Source organism: Heptranchias perlo, chromosome 40, assembly GCF_035084215.1.
Source record: "Heptranchias perlo isolate sHepPer1 chromosome 40, sHepPer1.hap1, whole genome shotgun sequence".
NCBI lineage: Eukaryota > Metazoa > Chordata > Chondrichthyes > Hexanchiformes > Hexanchidae > Heptranchias > Heptranchias perlo.
In genome coordinates, this window is record NC_090364.1 from 19,204,739 (window position 1) to 19,231,091 (window position 26,353).

Below are 26,353 nucleotides of genomic sequence, written 5' to 3' on the forward strand. Positions count from 1 at the left end.
GCAGTCAATTTGTGCACAGCAAGATCCCACAAACAGCAATGAGATAATGACCAGATAATCTGTTTTAGTGATGTTGGTTCAGGGATAAATATTGGCCCCAGGACACCGGGGAGAACTCCCCTGTTCTTCTTTGAATAGTGTCATGGGATCTTTTAGATCCACCTCAGGGCAGATGGGGCCTCAGTTTAACATCTCATCTGAAAGACAGCCCCCCTGACAGTGCAGCACTCCCTCAGTACTGCGCTGATATTTCAAACTAGACTACGCACTCAAGTGGGACTCGAACCCATGGCCTTCTGACTCTCGGGTGAAAGTGTGTTACACCGAGCTACAGCTGATATTAGACAGTATTGTCACTAGATAAGTATTTACACTGTGACTGCAGTGTGCATGTGAATGACAGTGTCGTTCTGGTGTAAATGTAGCCTGTTCCCAAATTCATTGCTCCAGTGTTGGGCTGGGTCGAGCAAAGCAAAGCTTCCCACCAACACACTAACAGTGTCCACGTGCCCACAGTCACTCCCACTACGAGCAGTGAGCTGCAATAACTTCCAATCAACAAGCAGCTGCTGTCCAGCACGGCTCACCCACTCCTCCCAGTCACAGTTCAGTGGAGTGCTGGGAGTCTGACTGTGATGGACACAGGATACCCTGTCCCTCTGTGGCCCCTGGGTGTCCAGCAGCTGGCTATGAAGCAGGGGGAGTCTGCGGACGCTGGGTTTGGGTTACAGGCCTGTTCTCTTGGCCCAGTCCATTCCCAGCCCCATTAGTGCTGACTGTTACTGGGTTGGGGTTTGATTCCATGCCCCTCACTCCCCCACTTTCAAATCAAGATGAACGTGCAGATGACGGGTCCATTGTGGACTAAAGCCACCAATAAATTGGAAGAATTTTTGTAATTGACTCTCGAGTTGAATCCTCCCTCCCCCAATAAACCAAACACACACTGTGGGGAGGGGCCTGTCCCCTCAGAGCACCAACCGTTCAACATGTAACTTACTGTAATACAGTCAATATCCCAGTGTCAGCCTATACCTGTAATATCCTGCTACCGGTCAACGAGGCATCGTGCATTTGCTAGGGTCAGAGGCCATACCCCCCTCCCCAGAGAACTGTAGCCTCTCTGAACACAGCTCTTCACCCCCCGCCCCCACAGCCCACCATCTCCTACAGGGTGTGATTTAAACACTGAGCGGCTCTGTATTTGTTGTGAAGGGGCCCTGGACCTAGCCCGAGCTGCACTAACAATTTACCCGATTCAAACACCATCCAGGTTTCCTGTGAGTTGTGGTCGGACATAGATTTAAGCTGACTGGTGGAAGGATTAGAGGGGACATGAGGAAAAACTTCTTTACCCAGAGGGTGGTGGGTGTATGGAATTTGCTGCCCGAATTGGTGGTAGAGGCAGGGACCCTCAACTCTTGGTGCAGGGCTACGGACCGGGTGCTGGAAGGTGGGATTAGAATGGGCACCTGGTTGTTCTTCGAGCCGGCGCGCACACGATGGGCCGAATGGCCCCTTTCTGTGCTGTATCTTTTCTATGGTTCTATGACACTGGCCACTGCACTGAAATCTGGAGAGGGTCACCAACACTCAGACACCGCAAACACTGTTTAACTCTTAATAAAAACAATGCTGTTTAAAGCCCACCTCTACTGTGTCCTGTCTAAATGCCCAGCTCCCCCCCTGTACTGTGTACTGTCTAAATGCTCAGCTCCCCCCCCCGTACAGTGTAGTGTCTAAATGCCCAGCTCCCCCCCTGTACTGTGTAGTGTCTAAATGCTCAGCTCCCCCCCTGTACAGTGTACTGTCTAAATGCTCAGCTCCCCCCCTGTACAGTGTACTGTCTAAATGCTCAGCTCCCCCCCCCCCGTACAGTGTACTGTCTAAATGCCCAGCTCCCCCCCTGTACAGTGTACTGTCTAAATGCCCAGCTCCCCCCCTGTACTGTGTACTGTCTAAATGCCCAGCTCCCCCCCTGTACTGTGTACTGTCTAAATGCCCAGCTCCCCCCTGTACAGTGTACTGTCTAAATGCTCAGCTCCCCCCTGTACTGTCTAAATGCCCAGCTCCCCCCCTGTACTGTGTACTGTCTAAATGCTCAGCTCCCCCCCTGTACTGTCTAAATGCCCAGCTCCCCCCCCTGTACAGTGTACTGTCTAAATGCCCAGCTCCCCCCCTGTACTGTGTACTGTCTAAATGCTCAGCTCCCCCCCTGTACTGTCTAAATGCCCAGCTCCCCCCCCTGTACAGTGTACTGTCTAAATGCCCAGCTCCCCCCCTGTACAGTGTACTGTCTAAATGCCCAGCTCCCCCCCTGTACAGTGTACTGTCTAAATGCCCAGCTCCCCCCCTGTACTGTGTACTGTCTAAATGCCCAGCTCCCCCCCTGTACAGTGTACTGTCTAAATGCTCAGCTCCCCCCCTGTACTGTCTAAATGCCCAGCTCCCCCCCCTGTACAGTGTACTGTCTAAATGCTCAACTCCCCCCCCCTGTACAGTGTACTGTCTAAATGCCCAGCTCCCCCACTGTACAGTGTACTGTCTAAATGCTCAGCTCCCCCCTGTACAGTGTACTGTCTAAATGCTCAGCTCCCCCCCCTGTACTGTGTACTGTCTAAATGCCCAGCTCCCCCCCCTGTACTGTGTACTGTCTAAATGCCCAGCTCCCCCCCTGTACAGTGTACTGTCTAAATGCCCAGCTCCCCCCCCTGTACTGTGTACTGTCTAAATGCCCAGCTCCCCCCCCCGTACAGTGTACTGTCTAAATGCCCAGCTCCCCCCCCCGTACAGTGTACTGTCTAAATGCTCAGCTCCCCCCCCTGTACTGTGTACTGTCTAAATGCTCAGCTCCCCCCCCTGTACAGTGTACTGTCTAAATGCCCAGCTCCCCCCCTGTACAGTGTACTGTCTAAATGCCCAGCTCCCCCCCCTGTACAGTGTACTGTCTAAATGCTCAGCTCCCCCCCCTGTACAGTGTACTGTCTAAATGCTCAGCTCCCCCCCCTGTACAGTGTACTGTCTAAATGCTCAGCTCCCCCCCCCCCCCGGCCATGTTGTGACTCTCGGCTCTCACAGATTCACAGCATAAAAACAAAATGATCAGAAACTCCCCAACCCCTCCATGGAAACCAGCTTAGCGGTGAAGCCCCTAGCGGTCAAACAGCCTGTCAACACTTGGCCTCGGCCCACACACGAGGTGAATATCAGCACCTCGGAGACAAATGGGTAAAGACAGAGCCCTCGAAAACATTAAACATGAGACTACCAAAGGATGATTTGTTTCCATCTAATTGGCTCAGAAAGTGAGCAAGTCTAGACACGGAGCGATCTACTCACTCCCCAGACACGGAGGGATCTACTCACTCCCCAGACACGGAGGGATCTACTCAACCTCCAGACACGGAGCGATCTACTCAACCCCCCCACAGACACGGAGCGATCTACTCCCCCCAGACACGGAGGGATCTACTCCCCCCAGACACGGAGGGATCTACTCCCCCCAGACACGGAGGGATCTACTCCCCCCAGACACGGAGCGATCTACTCACCCCCCAGACACGGAGCGATCTACTCACCCCCCAGACACGGAGCGATCTACTCCCCCCCCCCAGACACGGAGCGATCTACTCCCCCCCCCAGACACGGAGCGATCTACTCAACCCCCCCACAGACACGGAGCGATCTACTCCCCCACAGACACGGAGCGATCTACTCCCCCCCCTCAGACACGGAGCGATCTACTCGCCCCCCAGACACGGAGGGATCTACTCCCCCCAGACACGGAGGGATCTACTCCCCCCAGACACGGAGGGATCTACTCCCCCCAGACACGGAGGGATCTACTCCCCCCAGACACGGAGGGATCTACTCCCCCCAGACACGGAGGGATCTACTCCCCCCAGACACGGAGGGATCTACTCCCCCCAGACACGGAGGGATCTACTCCCCCCAGACACGGAGGGATCTACTCACCCCCGAGACATGGAGCGATCTACTCCTCCCCACTCAGCGATCTACTCCCCCCCAGACACGGAGGGATCTACTCCCCCCCAGACACGGAGCGATCTACTCACCCCCAAGACACGGAGCGATCTACTCCCCCCCCCCAGACACGGAGCGATCTACTCCCCCCCCAGACACGGAGCGATCTACTCCCCCCCCAGACACGGAGCGATCTACTCCCCCCCCAGACACGGAGCGATCTACTCGCCCCCCAGACACGGAGCGATCTACTCGCCCCCCAGACACGGAGCGATCTACTCCTCCCCACTCAGCGATCTACTCCCCCCCAGACACGGAGGGATCTACTCCCCCCCAGACACGGAGCGATCTACTCACCCCCAAGACACGGAGCGATCTACTCCCCCCCCCCAGACACGGAGCGATCTACTCCCCCCCCAGACACGGAGCGATCTACTCCCCCCCCAGACACGGAGCGATCTACTCCCCCCCCAGACACGGAGCGATCTACTCGCCCCCCAGACACGGAGCGATCTACTCGCCCCCCAGACACGGAGCGATCTACTCCTCCCCACTCAGCGATCTACTCCCCCCCAGACACGGAGGGATCTACTCCCCCCCCAGACACGGAGCGATCTACTCGCCCCCCAGACACGGAGCGATCTACTCGCCCCCCAGACACGGAGCGATCTACTCCTCCCCACTCAGCGATCTACTCCCCCCAGACACGGAGCGATCTACTCACCCCCGAGACATGGAGCAATCTACTCCCCCCCCAGACACGGAGCGATCTACTCCCCCCCCAGACACGGAGCGATCTACTCCCCCCCCAGACACTGAGCGATCTACTCACCCCCCCAGACACTGAGCGATCTACTCACCCCCCCAGACACTGAGCGATCTACTCGCCCCCCCCCCCCCCAGACACGGAGCGATCTACTCGCCCCCCAGACACGGAGCGATCTACTCGCCCCCCAGACACGGAGCGATCTACTCGCCCCCCAGACACGGAGCGATCTACTCCCCCCCCAGACACGGAGCGATCTACTCCCCCCCAGACACGGAGCGATGTACTCGCCCCCCCCAGACACGGAGCGATCTACTCCCCCCCCCCCCCCCAGACACGGAGCGATCTACTCCCCCCCCCCCCCAGACACGGAGCGATCTACTCCCCCCCCCCCCCAGACACGGAGCGATCTACTCCCCCCCCCCCCCCCAGACACGGAGCGATCTACTCCCCCCCCCCCCCCAGACACGGAGCGATCTACTCCCCCCCCCCCCCCCAGACACGGAGCGATCTACTCCCCCCCCCCCCCCCAGACACGGAGCGATCTACTCCCCCCCCCCCCCCCCCAGACACGGAGCGATCTACTCCCCCCCCCCCCCCCCAGACACGGAGCGATCTACTCCCCCCCCCCCCCCCCAGACACGGAGCGATCTACTCCCCCCCCCCCAGACACGGAGCGATCTACCCCCCCCCCCCCCCCCAGACACGGAGCGATCTACTCCCCCCCCCCCCCAGACACGGAGCGATCTACTCCCCCCCCCCCCCAGACACGGAGCGATCTACTCCCCCCCCCCCCCCCAGACACGGAGCGATCTACTCACCCACCCAGACACTGGCTGACCCGCTCAGCTCATTAACAATCTATCCAAGTGGCCTGTAGTTGGAAGAAACACTTACTGCAGTAGTACAACGTGACAGAGTGTTCCTTTGAAATACCAGTGTGGCCCTGTAGCTGTGGAATATTCCCATTCCCAGTCCTTTACCCAGTTGTAGGGCACTCTCCAGGCAGTGAAATTGCTCCATTCACTAATTAAATTCAGTGAGAGGTTAAAGATCACATTTTATACAATTACCAAACTTTTTCACTAAAGTTATGAAATGGAGGAAGCCTCCCCCAAACCCAGTTACCATGCCGACCGCAGTTTGAGTGACAGGGCTCAGGCGCAGCTCTCTCCAGCAGAGGGGGAGAGGCCGGGGCTGGGTATCTGGCAACTGGTCCCTCACCCAGCCCAGCCCAAACAGACAAAGAGGAGGCAATAGAGGGGCTCACACCCTTACCAAATAAACTGAGCACTCAGCCTGTCTGCTGTGGAGGGGAGGAATGTGATTAGTATTCAGGGTCTCCTGCTGGACATTGTCCTGTGTGGATAGACCAAGATTAGCTGTGATTGCCCTCCCTGGTGGAACAGCCCACTCACTTACTATCTGTGGGGGTGGGGGGGAGGAAGAGGATAAAGAGAACTTGCCGTGTAGAATCTTTAATGTAACTCTGAAGCTGTAGTTTGTGCCTGAAGTTCTACAGAGGGCTGCTAATAAGCAGGAGTTTTAGGAATGATTTCTGAGTCTACAAGCGACTGGTGTGAAGTGATTTCTCTCCCTCTAGCAGCACGAGGGGGCTGCAGCCCTGAAGTGAGTTCCCAGGCCAGGACCAGGCTGTTTTGAGGAGGGAGGGAGGGAGGTGGGAGGATCATCTGCAGGGTGGAGAAATTTTTGCAGCATTGCCGAAGGCCTGGTCTTAAAATAGTGAATTTACACTGTATCAAACTAACCCTCAAATGAAAACGTAGTTCATCATGACTTAGCCCCACAGCTAAACGCTTAATCATCAGGAATATAAACAGGGAACATGATTTATTTCTGAGAGATCTACTGTGCATATCCAACATTCCCAGTATGTCTCCTTCCCTCGATTGTATTAGTGAGGCAGTTTGGGGAATGTGTGAGCAGAGCCAAAGTCAAGGGGCTGAAACACAGACCAAAACATCCAGCCTGGCCGAGGCACCTTAGTCACTTCTTACGCTTGTGGGGGGGACGTGTGGCTCGCCGGGGGGGTGGGGGGGGGGGGGGAGAATAGGGGCAGCAGGTCACAATGCCACACCTGCCTGTCACTCAAATCCACCTCCCACACAACTCAGTCACAGCCAGCTTTTACAGGAGCGAAAGGAGATCGGAGCAGCATCCTCAGCGACGCTGTGTTCCACCCAGACCACAGGGTGCACTTTGCAGACCAGGCAGTTTAAAAGGCGAGTTCACTGCCTTGATCAGGCCAAGGGGCAGTGAGCTCGTTCACAGACGGGTAATACCTGGGGCAGGGGTACAGGGGCTTTTCATCCATCTCAAATCACCAACTTCACAAAGCATCAGTCGTAAGGGACTAAAAAGAAATGAGTCAGGAAACTATTTTACAGAACTGTGTTAAAGAAAAGAATGGATTGGACACAAGCAGGAGCCGAGCTGCGGTGGAGTGCAGGGGCGGCTGGCTGCTGCAGGTTAGAGTTTGATCTTGAACGCAGTGGGCTGCGCTGATGTCGAGGGGCCCGATGATTTGAAAAGCGCTTTCAGGACGGTCTCGGGGTCGACCTCTGCAGGTGGCTGATTGGGCGGGCGAGGCTTGGTCCTGGGGATCTCGAGATTCTTCACCACTGGAGTGTCGCTCAGTCTCCTGCAGAAAAGGTCAGAGGGGATCAGCGATTGACTTGATGATTCCATCATTCTCCCACCTCTCCACCCTCAGCAGGCACTACCCCCCAACTGAGTGTGAACACATCTCCTGTCAGAGCCGAGTCAGTGATCTGGTTCCGTGTGTGAAACCACTCAGCCTCCCAGTACGTCTATAGAAGGCTCCAGACGCTTTAAGTGGCTGTAGAACTGCCCAGCATGACACAGTCCAGGAGGTAACGGGTACGATGCTCGGTGTGTGTGGACTGAGCCCAGGCAGGAGGAGGGGCTGGAGAGAGGGGGAGGGAGAGGGAGAGAGAGAGAGAGAATCAGCCAGCTCTCCGATGCTGACTTCCGCTGGAGCACACGGATATTGGAAAGTAGGTGGTCGGGAGTCTCTCACTGGTTCCTGAGCTGTGCTCACTTCCTCTGCGTCTATGTTTTGGGGAGAGGACGGTCCCAAAACCGTTTAAATGGAAAACAGTCGCCACGTCGCGATACGCAGATGGCATTTTATCAGCACTTGAGCAGTCAGGGACTGCTAGTGGCAGCGGTCTGATTGTCAGCTCCCCTCACACAGAGCTGGGACACACCAGCCTCAGTCCACAGCAGATGCACCAAACACCAGCATTTTACTCAATGAGGTTTCTGGCCAAGCCGCCTCAGACAGGCAAAGGAGACAAAGTGTGGGAGACCCGCAGAAAACGTCGATTGCATTCGCTCCTGATCTTGATTCAGCCAATGGGAGCAGAGTGAGGCAGTAAACACACTCCCTCAAAACGGCCATCTCTCACCTCAGGGAGCTGAAACGTGCCCAAAGGTGGCAGATGTGTTAGCTCCCCCGCCGACCCTCCCCGGGGTGCAGACTCCATGCTACCAGCCACCCCTCAGTGAGTGTCGGTGGAGGGTTCAACTGTACAGCAGCTGAAAATGCCTCCAACTGTCATCCAGTGAGAGTCACTGGGTACAAATCAGAAGCACGAGACCTGGCTGGCTGTTCTTCAGCACAGGGGCCAAGTGCAGCACCCTCACTGCTGCTCCACACAGCAGGTAACCAGCAGAGTGGGGATTGAACTGGGGCCCTGCTGGTCTGTGAGGGGCTCAGTAGCAGGTAACCAGCACAGAGTGGGGATGGAACTGGGGCCCTGCTGGTCTGTGAGGGGCTCAGTAGTAGGTAACCAGCACAGAGTGGGGATGGAACTGGGGCCCTGCTGGTCTGTGAGGGGCTCAGTAACAGGTGACCAGCACAGAGTGGGGATGGAACTGGGGCCCTGCTGGTCTGTGAGGGGCTCAGTAACGAAGCAGAAGTAAATTTCTCCAGTCAACTTACAAGAGGATTGGCTGCTCTGAGGTGATGACATTTCCATTTACATGAAGGTTACATTTCATTGGCTGACCTGTGGAGGGAAAGAAAAGGATACATTTGGTGAGAAGACCCACAGCCCTCACCGCAGCTTAATTACCTGTCCCCGAGCCCCCCTCTCACTCTCCCACAGCCCTCACCCTCAGTGCAGCTTAATTACACGTCCCCGAACCCCCCCTCACTCTCCCACATGCTCGTCCTCCTTTGCCCCACTCTGCTGGTTATCTGCATCTTCCATCTCTACTCTAACTCAATTCTTTCTCAGGCTCTCTGCACCTCCCTCAATCTCTACCTTCCCCCTATAATCTGCCAGATTTTAAAACCTAAACTTGGTACCACATAGCCACTAATTTGATTACCCCGTCTACTCTATTCCTTTAAACCCGCTGTCTCGGCCTGTGGGCTGTAGCCCTTCACATGGTTTCTCACTTCAAAATAATCTAGCGCCCACCCCCTCCTTCCTCCCCTCCCCAGAGGTGGAGGAACTGCAGCAGCAAAGCACCTCCCTCCCCTACCCAGATGGCTGATCCATTTGATTGCCCATGTTACCAGGGTATCATATTTTGTTAATAGTTAATGGAGGCTCCCATACACTGACTGAAGGACCGAGAGACACCAGTCAGTGTACAGATATCACCCTGAGGGAGAGGGGACTGAGAGACACCAGTCAGTGTACAGATATCTCCCTGAGAGAGGGACTGAGAGACACCAGTCAGTGTACAGATATCTCCCTGAGGGAGAGGGGACTGAGAGACACCAGTCAGTGTACAGATATCTCCCTGAGGGAGAGGGACAGAGAGACACCAGTCAGTGTACAGATATCTCCCTGAGGGAGAGGGACAGAGAGACACCAGTCAGTGTACAGATATCTCCCTGAGGGAGAGGGACAGAGAGACACCAGTCAGTGTACAGATATCTCCCTGAGGGAGAGGGACAGAGAGACACCAGTCAGTGTACAGATATCTCCCTGAGGGAGAGGGGACTGAGACACACCAGTCAGTGTACAGATATCACCCTGAGAGAGAGGGACTGAGAGACACCAGTCAGTGTACAGATATCACCCTGAGGGAGAGGGGACTGAGAGACACCAGTCAGTGTACAGATATCTCCCTGAGAGAGGGACTGAGAGACACCAGTCAGTGTACAGATATCTCCCTGAGAGAGAGGGGACTGAGAGACACCAGTCAGTGTACAGATATCTCCCTGAGAGAGGGACTGAGAGACACCAGTCAGTGTACAGATATCTCCCTGAGGGAGAGGGGACTGAGAGACACCAGTCAGTGTACAGATATCTCCCTGAGGGAGAGGGACAGAGAGACACCAGTCAGTGTACAGATATCTCCCTGAGGGAGAGGGACAGAGAGACACCAGTCAGTGTACAGATATCTCCCTGAGAGAGAGGGACTGAGAGACACCAGTCAGTGTACAGATATCACCCTGAGGGAGAAGGACAGAGAGACACCAGTCAGTGTACAGATATCTCCCCGAGGGTGACGGACTGAGACACTCTAGTTGGGAGGGAGGCGCTGTTATTCCTGCCAAGAAATAAATGAACAACAAACCGCACTGCATTCAATTGAGTGATGAATGGCCTGACGGTCACTGATGTGGTCTCTGGGAAATATGACAAGGATCTCAGCACCATCACCCTCTCCAGCAGTGAATCCACACCAGCCGGACGGGGCCCCCCCGCACACACCAGCCGGACGGGGCCCCCCCGCACACACCAGCCGGACGGGGCCCCCCCGCACACACCAGCCGGACGGGGCCCCCCCGCACACACCAGCCGGACGGGGCCCCCCCGCACACACCAGCCGGACGGGGCCCCCCCGCACACACCAGCCGGACGGGGCCCCCCCGCACACACCAGCCGGACGGGGCCCCCCCGCACACACCAGCCGGACGGGGCCCCCCCGCACACACCAGCCGGACGGGGCCCCCCCGCACACACCAGCCGGACGGGGCCCCCCCGCACACACCAGCCGGACGGGGCCCCCCCGCACACACCAGCCGGACGGGGCCCCCCCGCACACACCAGCCGGACGGGGCCCCCCCGCACACACCAGCCGGACGGGGCCCCCCCGCACACACCAGCCGGACGGGGCCCCCCCGCACACACCAGCCGGACGGGGCCCCCCCGCACACACCAGCCGGACGGGGCCCCCCCGCACACACCAGCCGGACGGGGCCCCCCCGCACACACCAGCCGGACGGGGCCCCCCCGCACACACCAGCCGGACGGGGCCCCCCCGCACACACCAGCCGGACGGGGCCCCCCCGCACACACCAGCCGGACGGGGCCCCCCCGCACACACCAGCCGGACGGGGCCCCCCCGCACACACCAGCCGGACGGGGCCCCCCCGCACACACCAGCCGGCCGGGATTTAGAGCAGGGTTTGCAATAACTGTTTTACCATCTAAACATCTGTTGTTGTACTTCTTGTAAGCTGTGATGGCGTCATCCTTTCTGACGAAGACGACTTCTGCGACTCCAGGATGTACGAGACGGGCTCGCTTCAGAGCACCACACACACAGAACAATTCCTAAACACAGGAGGGAAGGGAAAGGGAAACAGTGAATCAAGGAGTGTGTGCTCAGAGAAACCGCTCCTTCTGGCCCACTCCTTCGAATAGATCTCCACTCTAGTCACCTGACCCACCACGGGCACTCACAAAGCCTCTTTGAGCAGAGACCCCTGGCCAGTACAGCTGGGGGAGGGTTTGGGGCCGGGGTCCGACGTTTGGTCATTTATACACACACCACAACTAAAATCCACTCTCATTATATCAAACGTGCCTGAAAGGAGTCCCTGAATCCCAGTGTGAGGAAGCCGAGGTGTCAGCACGGATGGGCCTGAAACCCTGAGACTCTCCCGATACTGGGCTATGTTACTGGGAGGCCAGTTCACCTCAAACCAGCAGGAAGGGTGGGTAAAGATTAATCACCATCAGGGACCGGAGAGTTTCCCTGACCAGGGAGGACTGATTCAGCCTGTTACATGGCATTCGGTCATTTCCCCAGTGTTTCTGGATCTCATTCTGTGCTCATTTTTCCATGAAACTTTGAAGCCTCTTTTGAGCTGGAGCTGACTGGGAACCAATCACACCGTCCGAGGAGAGGGAGACCGATGGGCAAGGTAAACATGAACAACGCAGCCCCTCCTCTCCCCTCCACCCCCTGGGGACAGGGTTAGACTGCACTCACTGCAATAATGCCCACCCCTGGGGACAGGGATAGACTGCACTCACCGCAATAATCCCCACCCCTGGGGACAGGGTTAGACTGCACTCACCGCAATAATCCCCACCCCTGGGGACAGGGTTAGACTGCACTCACTGCAATAATCCCCACCCCCTGGGGACAGGGTTAGACTGCACTCACTGCAATAATCCCCACCCCCTGGGGACAGGGTTAGACTGCACTCACTGCAATAATCCCCACCCCCTGGGGACAGGGTTAGACTGCACTCACTGCAATAATCCCCACCCCCTGGGGACAGGGTTAGACTGCACTCACTGCAATAATCCCCACCCCCTGGGGACAGGGTTAGACTGCACAAACTGCAATAATCCCCACCCCCTGGGGACAGAGTTAGACTGCACTCACTGCAATAATCCCCACCCCTGGAACAGAGTTAGACTGCACTCACTGCAATAATCCCCACCCCCTGGGAACAGAGTTAGACTGCACTCACTGCAATAATCCCCACCCCTGGGGACAGAGTTAGACTGCACTCACTGCAATAATCCCCACCCCCTGGGAACAGAGTTAGACTGCACTCACTGCAATAATCCCCACCCCTGGGGACAGGGTTAGACTGCACTCACTGCAATAATCCCCACCCCTGGGGACAGAGTTAGACTGCACTCACTGCAATAATCCCCACCCCTGGGGACAGAGTTAGACTGCACTCATTGCAATAATCCCCACCCCAGGGAACAGAGTTAGACTGCACTCACTGCAATAATCCCCACCCCAGGGAACAGGGTTAGACTGCACTCACTGCAATAATCCCCACCCCAGGGAACAGAGTTAGACTGCACAAACTGCAATAATCCCCACCCCCTGGGGACAGAGTTAGACTGCACTCACTGCAATAATCCCCACCCCTGGGGACAGAGTTAGACTGCACTCACTGCAATAATCCCCACCCCAGGGAACAGGGTTGGACTGCACTCACTGCAATAACCCCCACCCCCTGGGGACAGGGTTAGACTGCATTCACCACAATAACCCCCCCACCCCCTGGAACAGAGTTAGACTGCACTCACTGCAATAACCCCCACCCCTGGGGTCAGGGTTAGACTGCATTCACCACAATAACCCCCACCCCCTGGGGACAGGGTTAGACTGCATTCACCACAATAACCCCCCCACCCCTGGGGACAGGGTTAGACTGCACTCACTGCAATAACCCCCACCCCCTGGGGACAGGGTTAGACTGCATTCACCACAATAACCCCCCCAACCCTGGGGACAGGGTTAGACTGCACTCACTGCAATAATCCCCACCCCTGGGGACAGAGTTAGACTGCACTCACTGCAATAATCCCCACCCCTGGGGCCAGGGTTAGACTGCACTCACCACAATAACCCCCCCACCCCTGGGGACAGGGTTAGACTGCACTCACTGCAATAATCCCCACCCCTGGGGACAGGGTTAGACTGCACTCACTGCAATAATCCCCACCCCTGGTGACAGGGTTAGACCGCACTCACTGCAATAATCCCCACCCCCTGGGGACAAGGTTGGACTGCACTCACTGCAATAACCCCCACCCCCTGGGGACAGGGTTAGACTGCATTCACCACAATAACCCCCCCACCCCCTGGAACAGAGTTAGACTGCACTCACTGCAATAACCCCCACCCCTGGGGTCAGGGTTAGACTGCATTCACCACAATAACCCCCACCCCCTGGGGACAGGGTTAGACTGCATTCACCACAATAACCCCCCCACCCCTGGGGACAGGGTTAGACTGCACTCACTGCAATAACCCCCACCCCCTGGGGACAGGGTTAGACTGCATTCACCACAATAACCCCCCCACCCCTGGGGACAGGGTTAGACTGCACTCACTGCAATAATCCCCACCCCAGGGAACAGGGTTAGACTGCATTCACCACCATAACCCCCCCACCCCTGGGGACAGGGTTAGACTGCACTCACCACAATAATCCCCCCACCCCTGGGGACAGGGTTAGACTGCACTCACCACAATGTCCTCCTCAGTCACTCGTGGATGGAGATTATTGACGGTCATTTTCGTTCCTTCTAATGGGCTCAGGTTCAGCTGTGAGGAAGATCAGACAGATGTTACACCTTCAGTAACGTGAGTAAAGGCACATCAGGAGCTCACTGGGAGCAGCAGCTCACAGGGCTGGTTATCGGTTACTGTCTGTCGGTTACTTAGGGTACACGCAGGCAGGAGGCATGCTGATCTCTGGGGGTGACATTAATGTAGCACCAGGCTCCACCCTGGGTCATCTACTGTCCGAATGTTCGAATCGAAGGATGCCAGTGCCCCCGGGCACCAGCAACAAAAGCAGACTTCAGGGGGCGGAGAGGGGAGGCACAAGAGCGGACCCACTCCTGGTCAATATCCACTGCCCCGTGCCAGAAAGTCAGCTGGTGCTGAAATAGGGCTCTGATATGATGCCCCTTAGAGTCAAATAGTCTGCTGACAGTCACCGATTGGACTCACACAGTGGAGGAGTGGTCACTTGGTGAGGTACTGAAGAGCAGTCAGCAGACGGAGGTTTGGGCCCGGTGGGGGGAGGGGCAGGACAGAGAAGTGAGAGTAAATTGGGACGAACCCCTCAGTACTGAATAGTTTATAAACGAAAAGCATCACTCAATGTCGAAAGTCGCGGGGCTTCCACCAGCGAGGTCCCTCACAGGGCCGCAATATCTCCAACAGGCAGCGAAACCCACTTGTTCACAGCTTCCTCCACTCAGGTACAAACAAAATACAGGAACACCCTGAGCTGCGAGATACTTTTCACCGTCAACAGCCTCAGATTATAAAATATAACCCACGCATCCAGAACCTAACCCTGTGACTGCTGCTTTCATTAAAGGCGTAACACAATTCAGAGAGGCTGATGGTTAAATAGCAGGACCCCACTGAAGGCGGTGCAGTGAGAATGGTGGTACCTCCAGAGGCAGCGCATCAGCAGCCGGGTCCTGCTCTGCTGCCGTTCTCGATACGTTTGCCGGGGGTCTGGAGCGAGTGAGGGTGAGAGGAACAGGCGGAGGAGCGGTGTACGAGTCATTCTGGACCACTTTTGTCAGAGGAACAGGCTTTCCAAGAGAGAGCTTCGAGGCAGTGAAACCAGGCTGCACAGAAAGAGCAGAGGAAACAAAAGGAGAGGGTTATTGCTGCTCAGGTACCACGCAGTAAATGTAACCCTCGTACACCTCCCATCTTGGGCGTTTGTGTGAATCACTGACTAAAAGATTCTCTGGACAGTAATGGTTCTTTAAAGCTGAACATTTAACAATTAAAAAATATATTGACCTTGAAACATAAGCCTGTAACTGAACGTGGCATTGAGCGTGTCCCTGGTTTGAAACAATACCCTCAACTATCTAACTAAAATCACATTGTGTAGATAGGAGTCTGCTGAAGGTCTCATCTCAAACAGTAACCTTTCAGCATTCAGCCCTCTCCTTGCATTCTGTTGTCGCTTTACAAGGTCTGTAGTATTAGACCATTTAATGTCACCTCTCCTCATTCCTCCCGATCTGGTCTCCATTCCAATAATTTCAGTCCGATGAGGTTGGTATCTGATCAGTTACTGCTGACAACACATTCAACATCATCTCCAGTGTCCTGTGATAGAATCATAGCACAGAAGGAGGCCATTCGGCCTATCATGCCTGTGCCAGCTCTTTGAAAGAGCTATCCAATTAGTCCCACTCTCCTGCTCTTTCCCCATAGCCCTGCAAATTTTTTCCCTTCAATTATTTTCCAATTCCCTTTTGAAAGTTATTATTGAATCTGCTTCCACCGCCCTTTCAGGCAGCGCATTCCAGATCATAACAACTCGCTGTGTAAAAATAAATTCCTCCTCATAATACGAAGCTTTGCTGCCAAGTGGAATGGGCAAGTTTCTGTTTGGGTCTGAATTTTCTATTCCCAACAAGTTCTCCCCTGTAAGTGCTCACTGTCGCATTGAAATTGCAAACCCAGAGTAAAAAGAAAATCCCGGGTAAACAGAAAGATTCTGCACGGTCCACTCAGACCCACAGACAAGACTGTGAGAATCAGGCACGGCAGGAAAAGATCAGAAAACCAGGAAAGGATATTAAAGAACTGGGCAGCTCAAAATCAGAGGGGAATCGAGAATTAGTGTAAGACTTTTTATAGCCTGTGAGTTTTTGTGTTCGAGATCAGGTTGAAAGAAATCACCTTCCATTGCAGGCAGCCAGTGTCAGCACCAAGCATGCCCTGATCAGGTACAGTACGGGTAGATACATGGGAGAGCTGTGTGTTTAGAAAAGGACCCTAACGACCCACATGTCTGGGATGTGTACCCTGGGTGACCTGACCCTGACCTGTTGTATGGACCAGCCTTCAATATCAGGACACTCCTGCTGGGCCTCCAGGTACAGACCCAGGGACTGGAGGGACACCATCCAGGCAGGTCAACGGCTGAAACAGGTGTAAAGGCTGATTTATTTGGGGGAGCGGTGAGCAAAATAGGAAAGGAGGGCATTGAATTAGGGACCCCACCCACCTCAGAATGAAATCCAGCAGCAATACAGGAGTCCGGAGAACACACTGGGGCTTAATGTTCCCACACCCAGGCCTCTGCCCATTGAGCCTACACACTTAACAGCGAGCCCCTCGGGGCCTAGCACAGATATTACCGCTTCTCCACAAGAGGTCCCCCCACCCCACCCCAGGAGGAGCAGCCCTCCCCTTAACAAATGGGAGACACACATCTCTTCTACCAGACATTACCCCCACCCACATTGGCCCCCAACTTTAAACACGACCCTAAGCCTACACTAGCTTTCTTCCACTTAGCTGGGCCCCTAATGTAACAGCCCACCCAGTGAGACCCCACACTACGCAGGTAAGATCCCTGACACCTTTCTGCTCCAGTCAAACTGTTAATCTAACATATCCCTAAAAGCATGTGCCTCCCAGTACATTGCTGTATTCTCCTGTAACAAACTACAAAGGGACGTCACAACGTCTCTGTATGTGTTTGGTTCTCTGAATAACATGAACAATAATTAGTCTTTCACCCTCTTCTGAGTAAGGTGGTTTGTCACTGTGGCGATTTTCATTGGTTTGTTTGTCACGGGTATTGAACGAAGAATATCCTCTTCCTCCTCCTCAATATCGTCTTCCTCAAGAGCCTGAGACAAAAATACAAACATAAGATCACAACCAATCCTGCTTCCTGGGGCTGTTCAGGGCTAGTCTGAAGATAAACACTTTATTGGTCAGTCTGAACCCAACCAAACTGGTCACAAACCACAGTCAGACTGCTTCACATTCCTGATTACAGTCAGACTGCTTCACATTCCTGATTACAGTCAGACTGCTTCACATTCCTGATTACAGTCAGACTGCTTCACATTCCTGATTACAGTCAGACTGCTTCACATTCCTGATTACAGTCAGACTGCTTCACATTCCTGATTACAGTCAGACTGCTTCACATTCCTGATTACAGTCAGACTGCTTCACATTCCTGATTACAGTCAGACTGCTTCACATTCCTGATTACAGTCAGACTGCTTCACATTCCTGATTACAGTCAGACTGCTTCACAAGAGCCGGTCTGATTCCTGATTACAGTCAGACTGCTTCACATTCCTGATTACAGTCAGACTGCTTCACATTCCTGATTACAGTCAGACTGCTTCACATTCCTGATTACAATCAGACTGCTTCACATTCCTGATTACAATCAGACTGCTTCACATTCCTGATTACAATCAGACTGCTTCACATTCCTGATTACAATCAGACTGCTTCACATTCCTGATTACAATCAGACTGCTTCACATTCCTGATTACAATCAGACTGCTTCACATTCCTGATTACAATCAGACTGCTTCACATTCCTGATTACAATCAGACTGCTTCACATTCCTGATTACAATCAGACTGCTTCACATTCCTGATTACAATCAGACTGCTTCACAAGAGCTGGTCTGATTCCTGATTACATTCGGCCTGGTCTGATTACTCTTTTGGCAATGATGGACTTTTATAGAATTAGAGAAATTACAGCATAGGAGGCCATTCAGCCCATCTCACAGTGCTGGTGCTAATTGTTCAACTGGAGCAGTTGACTCCAATCCCATTCCCTGCTCTTCCCTCTGTCGTCAAGCATCACTGCTCTGTGCAAGGATGTCTCTTCTGACTGCCCCCTCGTTTTACTGATAAGGCTCAGTCTCTGTTCCATTGTTACTAGTTCACCAACCAGTGGAAACAATCTGTTTACCCTCTCAAAAGCTTCCGAGAGATTACAAGTGAAATAAAGATGAAAATAAAATAACCAGGCTGACGTCACACTGACAGATGGGGGAAGGGTGTCGCGTTACTGGGCTGAGTGGAGCTCGCAGCAGGAACCTGACTCCCTCTCGGTGAAATGCTCTTTGATGTCTGTGACATGTAGCCCTTCCATGAAACTGGATAGAACAACAGCTCACTAACAGGTATGGGAACTCTACAGACAGGAAGGAGGCTCCATCCCAGCTCTGTGCTGTACACACACATCACTCAAGAACACACAATCATCTTGGCTGTGATGCCCTTCACAGATAAATAGCACGGCAACTCTCAACGTCTAGGCCGTTTAGAGAAAGTAATGGAGGGAAGCTGCCCATCCCAGCAGCCGGGGCAACGAATCCCAGCAGATGACGACCAAAAAATTTATTTTAAAAAACACAAAGCAGATTATTAAGCAACAATCTGAGCGTGGCAACAAATTGCAGACTATTCGTGGGATGATCACTGAGGCACTGCCCACATTCTATAGTCTATAAAATAATGAGGGGCATAGATAAGGTAGATAGTCAAAATCTTTTCCCAAAGGTAGGGGAGTCTATAACGAGGGGGCATAGATTTAAGGTGAGAGGGGAGAGATACAAAAGGGTCCAGAGGGGCAATTTTTTCACTCAAAGGGTGGTGAGTGTCTGGAACGAGCTGCCAGAGGCAGTAGTAGAGGCGGGTACAATTTTGTCTTTTAAAAAGCATTTGGACAGTTACATGGGTAAGATGGGTATAGAGGGATATAGGCCAAGTTCAGGAAATTGGGACTAGCTTAGTGGTATAAACTGGGCGACATGGACATGTTGGGCCGAAGGGCCTGTTTCCATGTTGTAACTTCTATGATTCTATGATTCTATACCACAGAAAACAGCATAACACAGAGCACCAAATAACATCTTTCCAGCGTTACCCAACAGCACTGTCACTGAGTGTGTTCAGCACATCAGCACCAATACACGTGGCAAAAATAACAATTAGGCCAATACATGCCAAATTGCCCCCATCCCGTGACCGGCCTGTCCCCACCAGTACTGTACCCCAGTGTTATACAGGGACAGACCTGTCCCCACCAGTACTGTACCCCAGTGTTATACAGGGACAGACCTGTCCCCACCAGTACTGTATTCCAGTGTTATACAGTGACAGACCTGTCCCCACCAGTACTGTATTCCAGTATTATACAGGGACAGACCTGTCCCCACCAGTACTGTATTCCAGTGTTATACAGGGACAGACCTGTCCCCACCAGTACTGTATTCCAGTGTTATACAGGGACAGACCTGTCCCCACCAGTACTGTATTCCAGTATTATACAGGGACAGACCTGTCACCACCAGTACTGTATTCCAGTGTTATACAGTGACAGATCTGTTCTGACCAGCTGAAAACACTATCTGCAGCCCCCCCAAGCCCCCACCTTTGGGGAGGTGCAGCCTATGTAGATGTGCAGCTTTGTGATTTTCACACCTCCTAGTTTTCCATTTGATGAAAGTCTCAGTGGACACAGTGGAGGTATGCAGTAAATGGCTCCGTCCACCTGCTGTGCCTGTAATGTAAGCGAATGCTCACCTGGCCTGGGCTCTGGTCATTCACCACATTGATTCGCATTCCCAAGGGATGAGACAGCACAGGAGCAACAGGTTTTTTCTGTGAATGTGAAATGAAAACACTGAAGTTATTACGTCAATACAGCAGCAGCTCTGTGGCACCAGAGGCACGGCACAGGCTGGAGAATTTAAAGAAAGGGAGATCTGCATTTCTATAACGCCTTTCCCTACCTCGGGACCTCCCAAAACACTTCACAGCCAATGCAGTACTTTGTGAAGTGTAGTCACCATTGTAATGTAGGAAACGCAGCAGTCAATTTACACACAGCAAGCTCCCACAAACAGCAATGTGATAAATGACCAGATAATCTGTTTCAGTGATATTGGTTGAGGAATAAATATTGGTCAGGCCACTGGAGAGAACTCCCCTGCTCTTCTTCGAAATAGTGCCATGGGATATTTTAGGCCCACCAGAGAAGGCAGATGTGTTACATAGAAACATAGTAAATAGGAGCAGGAGTAGGCCATTCGGCCCTTCGAGCCTGCTCCGCCATTCAATATGATCATGGCTGATCCTCTATCTCAATACTGCATTCCCGCTCTCTCCCCATACCCCTTGATGCCTTTTGTGTCTAGAAATCTATCTAGCTCCTTCTTAAATATATTCAGTGATTTGGCCTCCACAGCCTTCTGTGGTAGAGAATTCCACAGGTTCACCACCCTGAGTGAAGAAATTTCTCCTCATCTCCGTCCTAAATGTCCTACCCTGTATCCTGAGACTGTGACCCCTCGTTCTGGACCCCCCAGCCAGGGGAAACATCCTCCCTGCATTCAGTCTGTCTAGCCCTGTCAGAATTTTATACGTTTCAATAAGATCCCCTCTCATTCTTCTAAACTCGAGTGAATACAAGCCGAGTCGACCCAATCTCTCCTCATACGACAGTCCTGCCATCCCAGGAATCAGTCTGGTGAACCTTCGCTGCACTCCCTCTATGGCAAGTATATCCTTTCTTAGGTAAGGAGACCAAAACTGCACACAATACTCCAGGTGTGGTCTCACCAAGGCCCTGTATAACTGCAGTAAGACATCCTTGCTCCTGTACTCAAATCCTCTTGCAATGAAGGCCAACATACCATTTGCCTTCCTAACTGCTTGCTGCACCTGCATGTTAGCTTTCAGTGACTGGTGTACAAGGACACCCAGGTCCCTTTGTACATCAACATTTCCCAACCTATCACCATTTAAATAATACTCTGCCTTTCTGTTTTTCCTTCCGAAGTGGATAACTTCACATTTATCCACATTATACTGCATCTGCCATGTATTTGCCCACTCACTCAACTTGTCTAAATCGCCTTGAAGCCTCTTTGCATCCTCCTCACAACTCACAATCCCGCCTAGTTTAGTGTCGTCAGCAAACTTGGAAATATTACATTTGGTTCCCTCATCCAAATCATTGATATATATTGTGAATAGCTGGGGCCCAAGCACTGATCCCTGCGGTACCCCACTAGTCACAGTCTGCCAACCGGATAAAGAACCGTTTATTCCTACTCTCTGTTTCCTGTCTGTTAACCAATTCTCAATCCATGCCAGTATATTCCCCCCAATCCCACGTGCTTTAATTTTGCACACTAACCCCTTATGTGGGACTTTATCAGAGGCCTTCTGAAAATCCAAATAAACCACATCCACTGGTTCTCCCTTATCTATTCTACCAGTTACATCCTCAAAAAACTCCATGTCCATAAATCCATGTTGACTTTGTCTAATCCCATTGATATTTTCTAAGTGTTCTGTTATCACATCCTTTATAATAGACGCTAGCATTTTCCCTACTACTGATGTTAGGCTAACCGGTCTGTAGTTCCCTGTTTCCTCTCTCCCTCCTTTTTTAAATAGTGGGCATAATCTTAGAATAAGGGGCTGCTCTTTCAAAACTGAGATGAGGAGAAACTTCTTCACTCAGAGGGTGGTAGGTCTGTGGAATGTGCTGCCCCAGGAAGCTGTGGAAGCTACATCATTAGATAAATTTAAAACAGAAATAGACAGTTTCCTAGAAGTAAAGGGAATTAGGGGTTATGGGGAGCGGGCAGGAAATTGGACATGAAGCTGAGTTCGGATCGGTCAATGCCCTGTGGGTGGCGGAGAGGGCCCAGGGGGCTATGTGGCCGGGTCCTGCTCCGACTTCTTGTGTTCTTTAGATTTGTGGTTGGGATCAGATCAGCTATGATCTTATTGAATGGCGGAGCAGGCTCGAGGGGCCGATTGGCCTACTCCTGCTCCAATTTCTTATGTTCTTATGTACATTTGCCACCCTCCAATCTGCAGAAACTGTTCCATAATCTATAGAATTTTGGAAGATGACAACTAATGCATCCACTATTTCCATGGCTACCTCTTTTAGTACTCTGGGATGCAGATTATCAGGCCCTGGGGATTTATCAGCTTTCAGTCCCATTAACTTCTCCAGCACTTTTTTTTTACTAATACTAATTTCCTTTAATTCCTCCTTCTCACTCGACCCTTGGTTCCCTAGCATGTCTGGGAAGTTATTTGTGTCCTCTTCCGTGAAGACAGAACCAAAGTATTTGTTTAATTGCTCTGCCATTTCCCTGTTCCCCATTATAAATTCTGACTGTAAGGGACCTACATTTGTCTTCACTAATCTTTTTCTTTTTACATACCTGTAGAAGCTTTTACAGTCCACTTTCATGCTCCTTGCAAGTTTACTCTCATCCTCTATTTTTCCCTCTTAATCAATCTCTTGGTCCTTTTTTGCTGAATTCTAAACTGCTCCCAATCCTCAGGCTTGCTACTTTTTCTGGCAACTTTATATCACTCCTCTTTGGATCAATACTATCCTTAATTTATTTTGTTAGCCATGGTTAGACCACTTTTCTTTTTGTGTTTTTGTGCCAGAATGTGTTAATGTCTCATTTGAATGACGGCACCTCCAACAATGCCGCACTCCTTGAGTACTGCACTGCGTGAGCCTGGATTACATTCTCAGGTCTCTGGAGTGGGGCTTGAACCCACAACCTTCTGACTCAAGAGGTGAGAATGCTACCACTGAGGCACGGCCGAGACATGACGCTCACACTGTATAAAGGGAGGGCCCTGGTGTAAGGCATGCCCCAGTTTGAAGCGGTACAATGATCAGGTATAAGACACCATGTGTGGAGCTGTCCTGTCACAATTACCACCCAAAGAATCACTAATACAGCAACTATGTGAGTAAAGCTTTAAAACTGTACCAAAGCACACGTCCTCTCACAGTGATGTGATTACATGTTCGCATAAGGCACCCACGGCCCAGTTACCCCACTAAAGCACTGTCCGCAGATGAAGGCTCACAACCATCTGGGGCCTGGAGGGAGGCAAAGGCCACTCGAGGGGCTGCTCCTCCAAATCCCCTCCATTCCTAAAAGCTGTTGACCCAAGCTGGGGTGTAATTCCCTGGATATTAGGGCCCTCCCAGTCCGCCCCATGTGGCTGTTCTTCTTGTCAGCCTTGATGATGTCAGCAAGCTATTCGATCACTCGGGCAGCACAGCTCATCCCATTGAAGTCCTCATGTGACGTCGAAACATGCACGCAAGAATCTGGAGTCAGAGCACAGTGACTGACAGTGGGAATCCTGCCTGATTTCCCCCCTCCCTCACCCTGGGGTGCTGTGGCCAAGTGTAGGATCAGCTAACTCAGCACAGGCTGGCTGCTTCGAACCTGGGGCCTCTGTGGTCCGTCTGGCTCAGTCCTCCCCGGGGCAGTGCCTTTTATCCACTGATCCATCGGGAGCTGCTTTCACATTTCTTTACTCCGTGGTCCAATCAATAACCACAGCCTCAGTTATCTTTTCACGCACCCTGTAATGCAGATATCCGGACGCTTCCCTCGTGTTTAACCCATCTATTATATATATATTATATGGGCTGGTTACTGTACACTGTGTTACACTACATGTAATGCAAAAAAAAATCACACCTTTAAAGTAGAGACACCCAAAATTCTGTGAAGTCTGAACAATCTGGATTCACTTTAAATCCTGATGGTGTGTAGCCGCTCTGTTCAGCGCTGGTAACAATGACTCTAAGTAGGTGGCTTGTCCCATCACACAGTGGGGCAGTGAAGCAACAGACAGGGATCTATTTGTAGAAGACCATCACTTGAAATAGAAACGGGCTCTCCCCGATAGTCCAGTACTGAGCCAGGAAGACCAGAAAGTACCAGGTTTGACTCTGGCTCTGGGCTGAGTGAGCTGATTTCATCTGAGGTGGCGAGTGGGACATTCCAATTGGCCTCAGGGCCCCTGGGTTAGGGAGAGGGAAAAGCACAGCTAGGGGTCCCTGCTCCTGATCACTGTGCTGGAAAGTGTATAGATATGAACACCAGGTGAGGACAGAATTGAGCTTGGCTGCGTTAGCTTACCGACACTCTGTGCGCACGGGATAGGGTCGGGGGGGGGAACGGCCTCTGTGGAACTATATATCCTCACCTTGAGGAGAGGACGTGATTTCCACACTCCGCCCATTAATCCATGGCAGAAGGTGGGCAGACATGATGATGTGTTACTCGCGCCACACGTTAGGAAAGGCCAATTTGTGCTCCTCTCTCCTGGTTAGGAGTGGCTTGTCGTTATTCCATGCTCTCTCCTAGCAACCGGCACAGGATCAGGACTCATCACATGGAGAACTGCAGGTGGTAACGTGCTTCCCACCAAAACCCTACAGTGTCATTGCACCAGCCTGCTGCACCAACACCCTGCCCTAATACGGGTACAGTAGCATAGTGGTTATGTTACTGGACTAGTAATCCAGAGTCACGAGTTCAAATCCTGCCACGGCAGCTGGGGGAATTTAAATTCAATTCATTAAATAAAATCTGGAATAACAAAAACTAGTATCAGTGATGGTGGCCATGAAACTACTGGATTGTTGTAAAAACCCATCTGGTTCACTAATGTCCTTTAGGGAAGGAAACCTGCCGTCCTTACCCGGTCTGGCCTATATGTGACTCCAGACCCACAGCAATGTTGGTTGATTCTTAATCGCCCTCTGAAATGGCCTAGCAAGCCACTCAGTTGTAAAATCTCGCTACAAAAAGTCATAATCACTGTGGAGAACCTTCACCATACGGACTGCAGTAGTTCAAAAAGGCAGCTCACCACCACCTTCTCAAGGGGCAATTAGGGATGGGCAATAAATGCCGGCCTTGCCAGCGACGCCCACATCACATGGACAAATAATAAAAAGATAATGCAACAGCTTGCCAACCTAATTTCCTGCCCTCTCTCCATATCCCCTAACTCCCCACCTTCCCAAGTATCTCTCTTCCTTTTAAATACCTGAATTCCCTCTGCACCTCTGGTCTTCTACCTGTGTGGAGAAATGTTTGCGGGGCTCCCTTTTAACAGACTTAGTTCAAATTGTAAGATTCCGTCCCCTTGTTCTGGATTTCCTTACGAAAGGGGAAGGTTGTTCCATAACCACCCTGTCAGTTCTATTCATTTTCAGCCTTTAACCTAATCATATCCAGGGATAATAACCCAAGGTTACCCAATCTCTGCCACTTATATCATTGATGTTGGTGTGCTATTTTCTCTCCATCCCGATTGACTGTACCTCCCAGCTTAGCAAACTCGGATATGCTCCCCTCTATGGTGAGATCCAGGTCAGTTATATGTAGAGTGAAGCACTGAGGAACCATATCAAATGGCTTCCTGAAGGTCTACGCATCGTCCATCCTATTGGCCCTCCTCTCCCCATGACTATATGACTGGAGATATCTGTAAGTAGCTGCTTCCACCGCCCTTTCTGGCCGTGCATTCCAGATCATAACAACTCGCTGTGTAAAAAAATATTTCCTCATGTCGCCTCTGGTTCTTTTGCCGATTACCGTAAATCTGTGTCCTCTGGTTACCGACCCTTCTGCCACTGGAAACAGTTTCTCTTTATTCACTCTATCAAAACCGTTCATGATTTTGAACACCTCTATCAAATCTCCCGTTAACCTTCTCTGCTCTAAGGAGAACAATCCCAGCTTCTCCAGTCTCTCCACATAACTGAAGTCCCTCATCCCTGGTACCATTCTAGTAAATCTCTTCTGCACCCTCTCTAAGGCCTTCACATCTTTCCTAAAGTGTGGTGCCCAGAATTGAACACAATACTCCAGCTGAGGCCTAACCAGTGATTTATAAAGGTTGAGCCTAACTTCCTTGCTTTTATACTCTCTGCCTCTATTAATAAAGCCCAGGATCCCATATGCTTTTTTAACAGCCTTCTCAACTTGTTCTGCCACCTTCAAAGATTTGTGGACACACACCCCCAGGTCTCTCTGTTCCTGCACTCCCTTTAAAATTGTACCATTTAGTTTATATTGCCTCTCCTCATTTTTCCTACCAAAATGCATCACTGCACATTTCGCTGCGTTAAATTTTATCTGCCATGTCTGCCCATTTCACCATAGAATAGAATCATAGAAAGTTACAGCACAGGAGGCCATTCAGCCCAT

General features: G+C 52.2%; 1 protein-coding gene across 1 annotated transcript in view; it reads right to left on the bottom strand.

The window, feature by feature from the left end:
• Positions 1 to 6,584: 6,584 nt before the first annotated feature.
• Positions 6,585 to 26,353, bottom strand: part of poldip3 (polymerase (DNA-directed), delta interacting protein 3) — a 28,833-nt gene continuing 9,064 nt past the window's right edge. The window contains exons 3-9 of the mRNA XM_067974730.1: positions 19,866 to 19,943; positions 17,035 to 17,148; positions 14,932 to 15,114; positions 13,991 to 14,068; positions 11,187 to 11,316; positions 8,739 to 8,805; positions 6,585 to 7,412 (exon numbers count right to left, since the gene is read on the bottom strand). Coding sequence (XP_067830831.1) covers positions 7,241 to 7,412; positions 8,739 to 8,805; positions 11,187 to 11,316; positions 13,991 to 14,068; positions 14,932 to 15,114; positions 17,035 to 17,148; positions 19,866 to 19,943 — 822 coding nt within the window. The 3' untranslated portion in view covers positions 6,585 to 7,240. The remainder of the gene's footprint in view (positions 7,413 to 8,738; positions 8,806 to 11,186; positions 11,317 to 13,990; positions 14,069 to 14,931; positions 15,115 to 17,034; positions 17,149 to 19,865; positions 19,944 to 26,353) is intronic.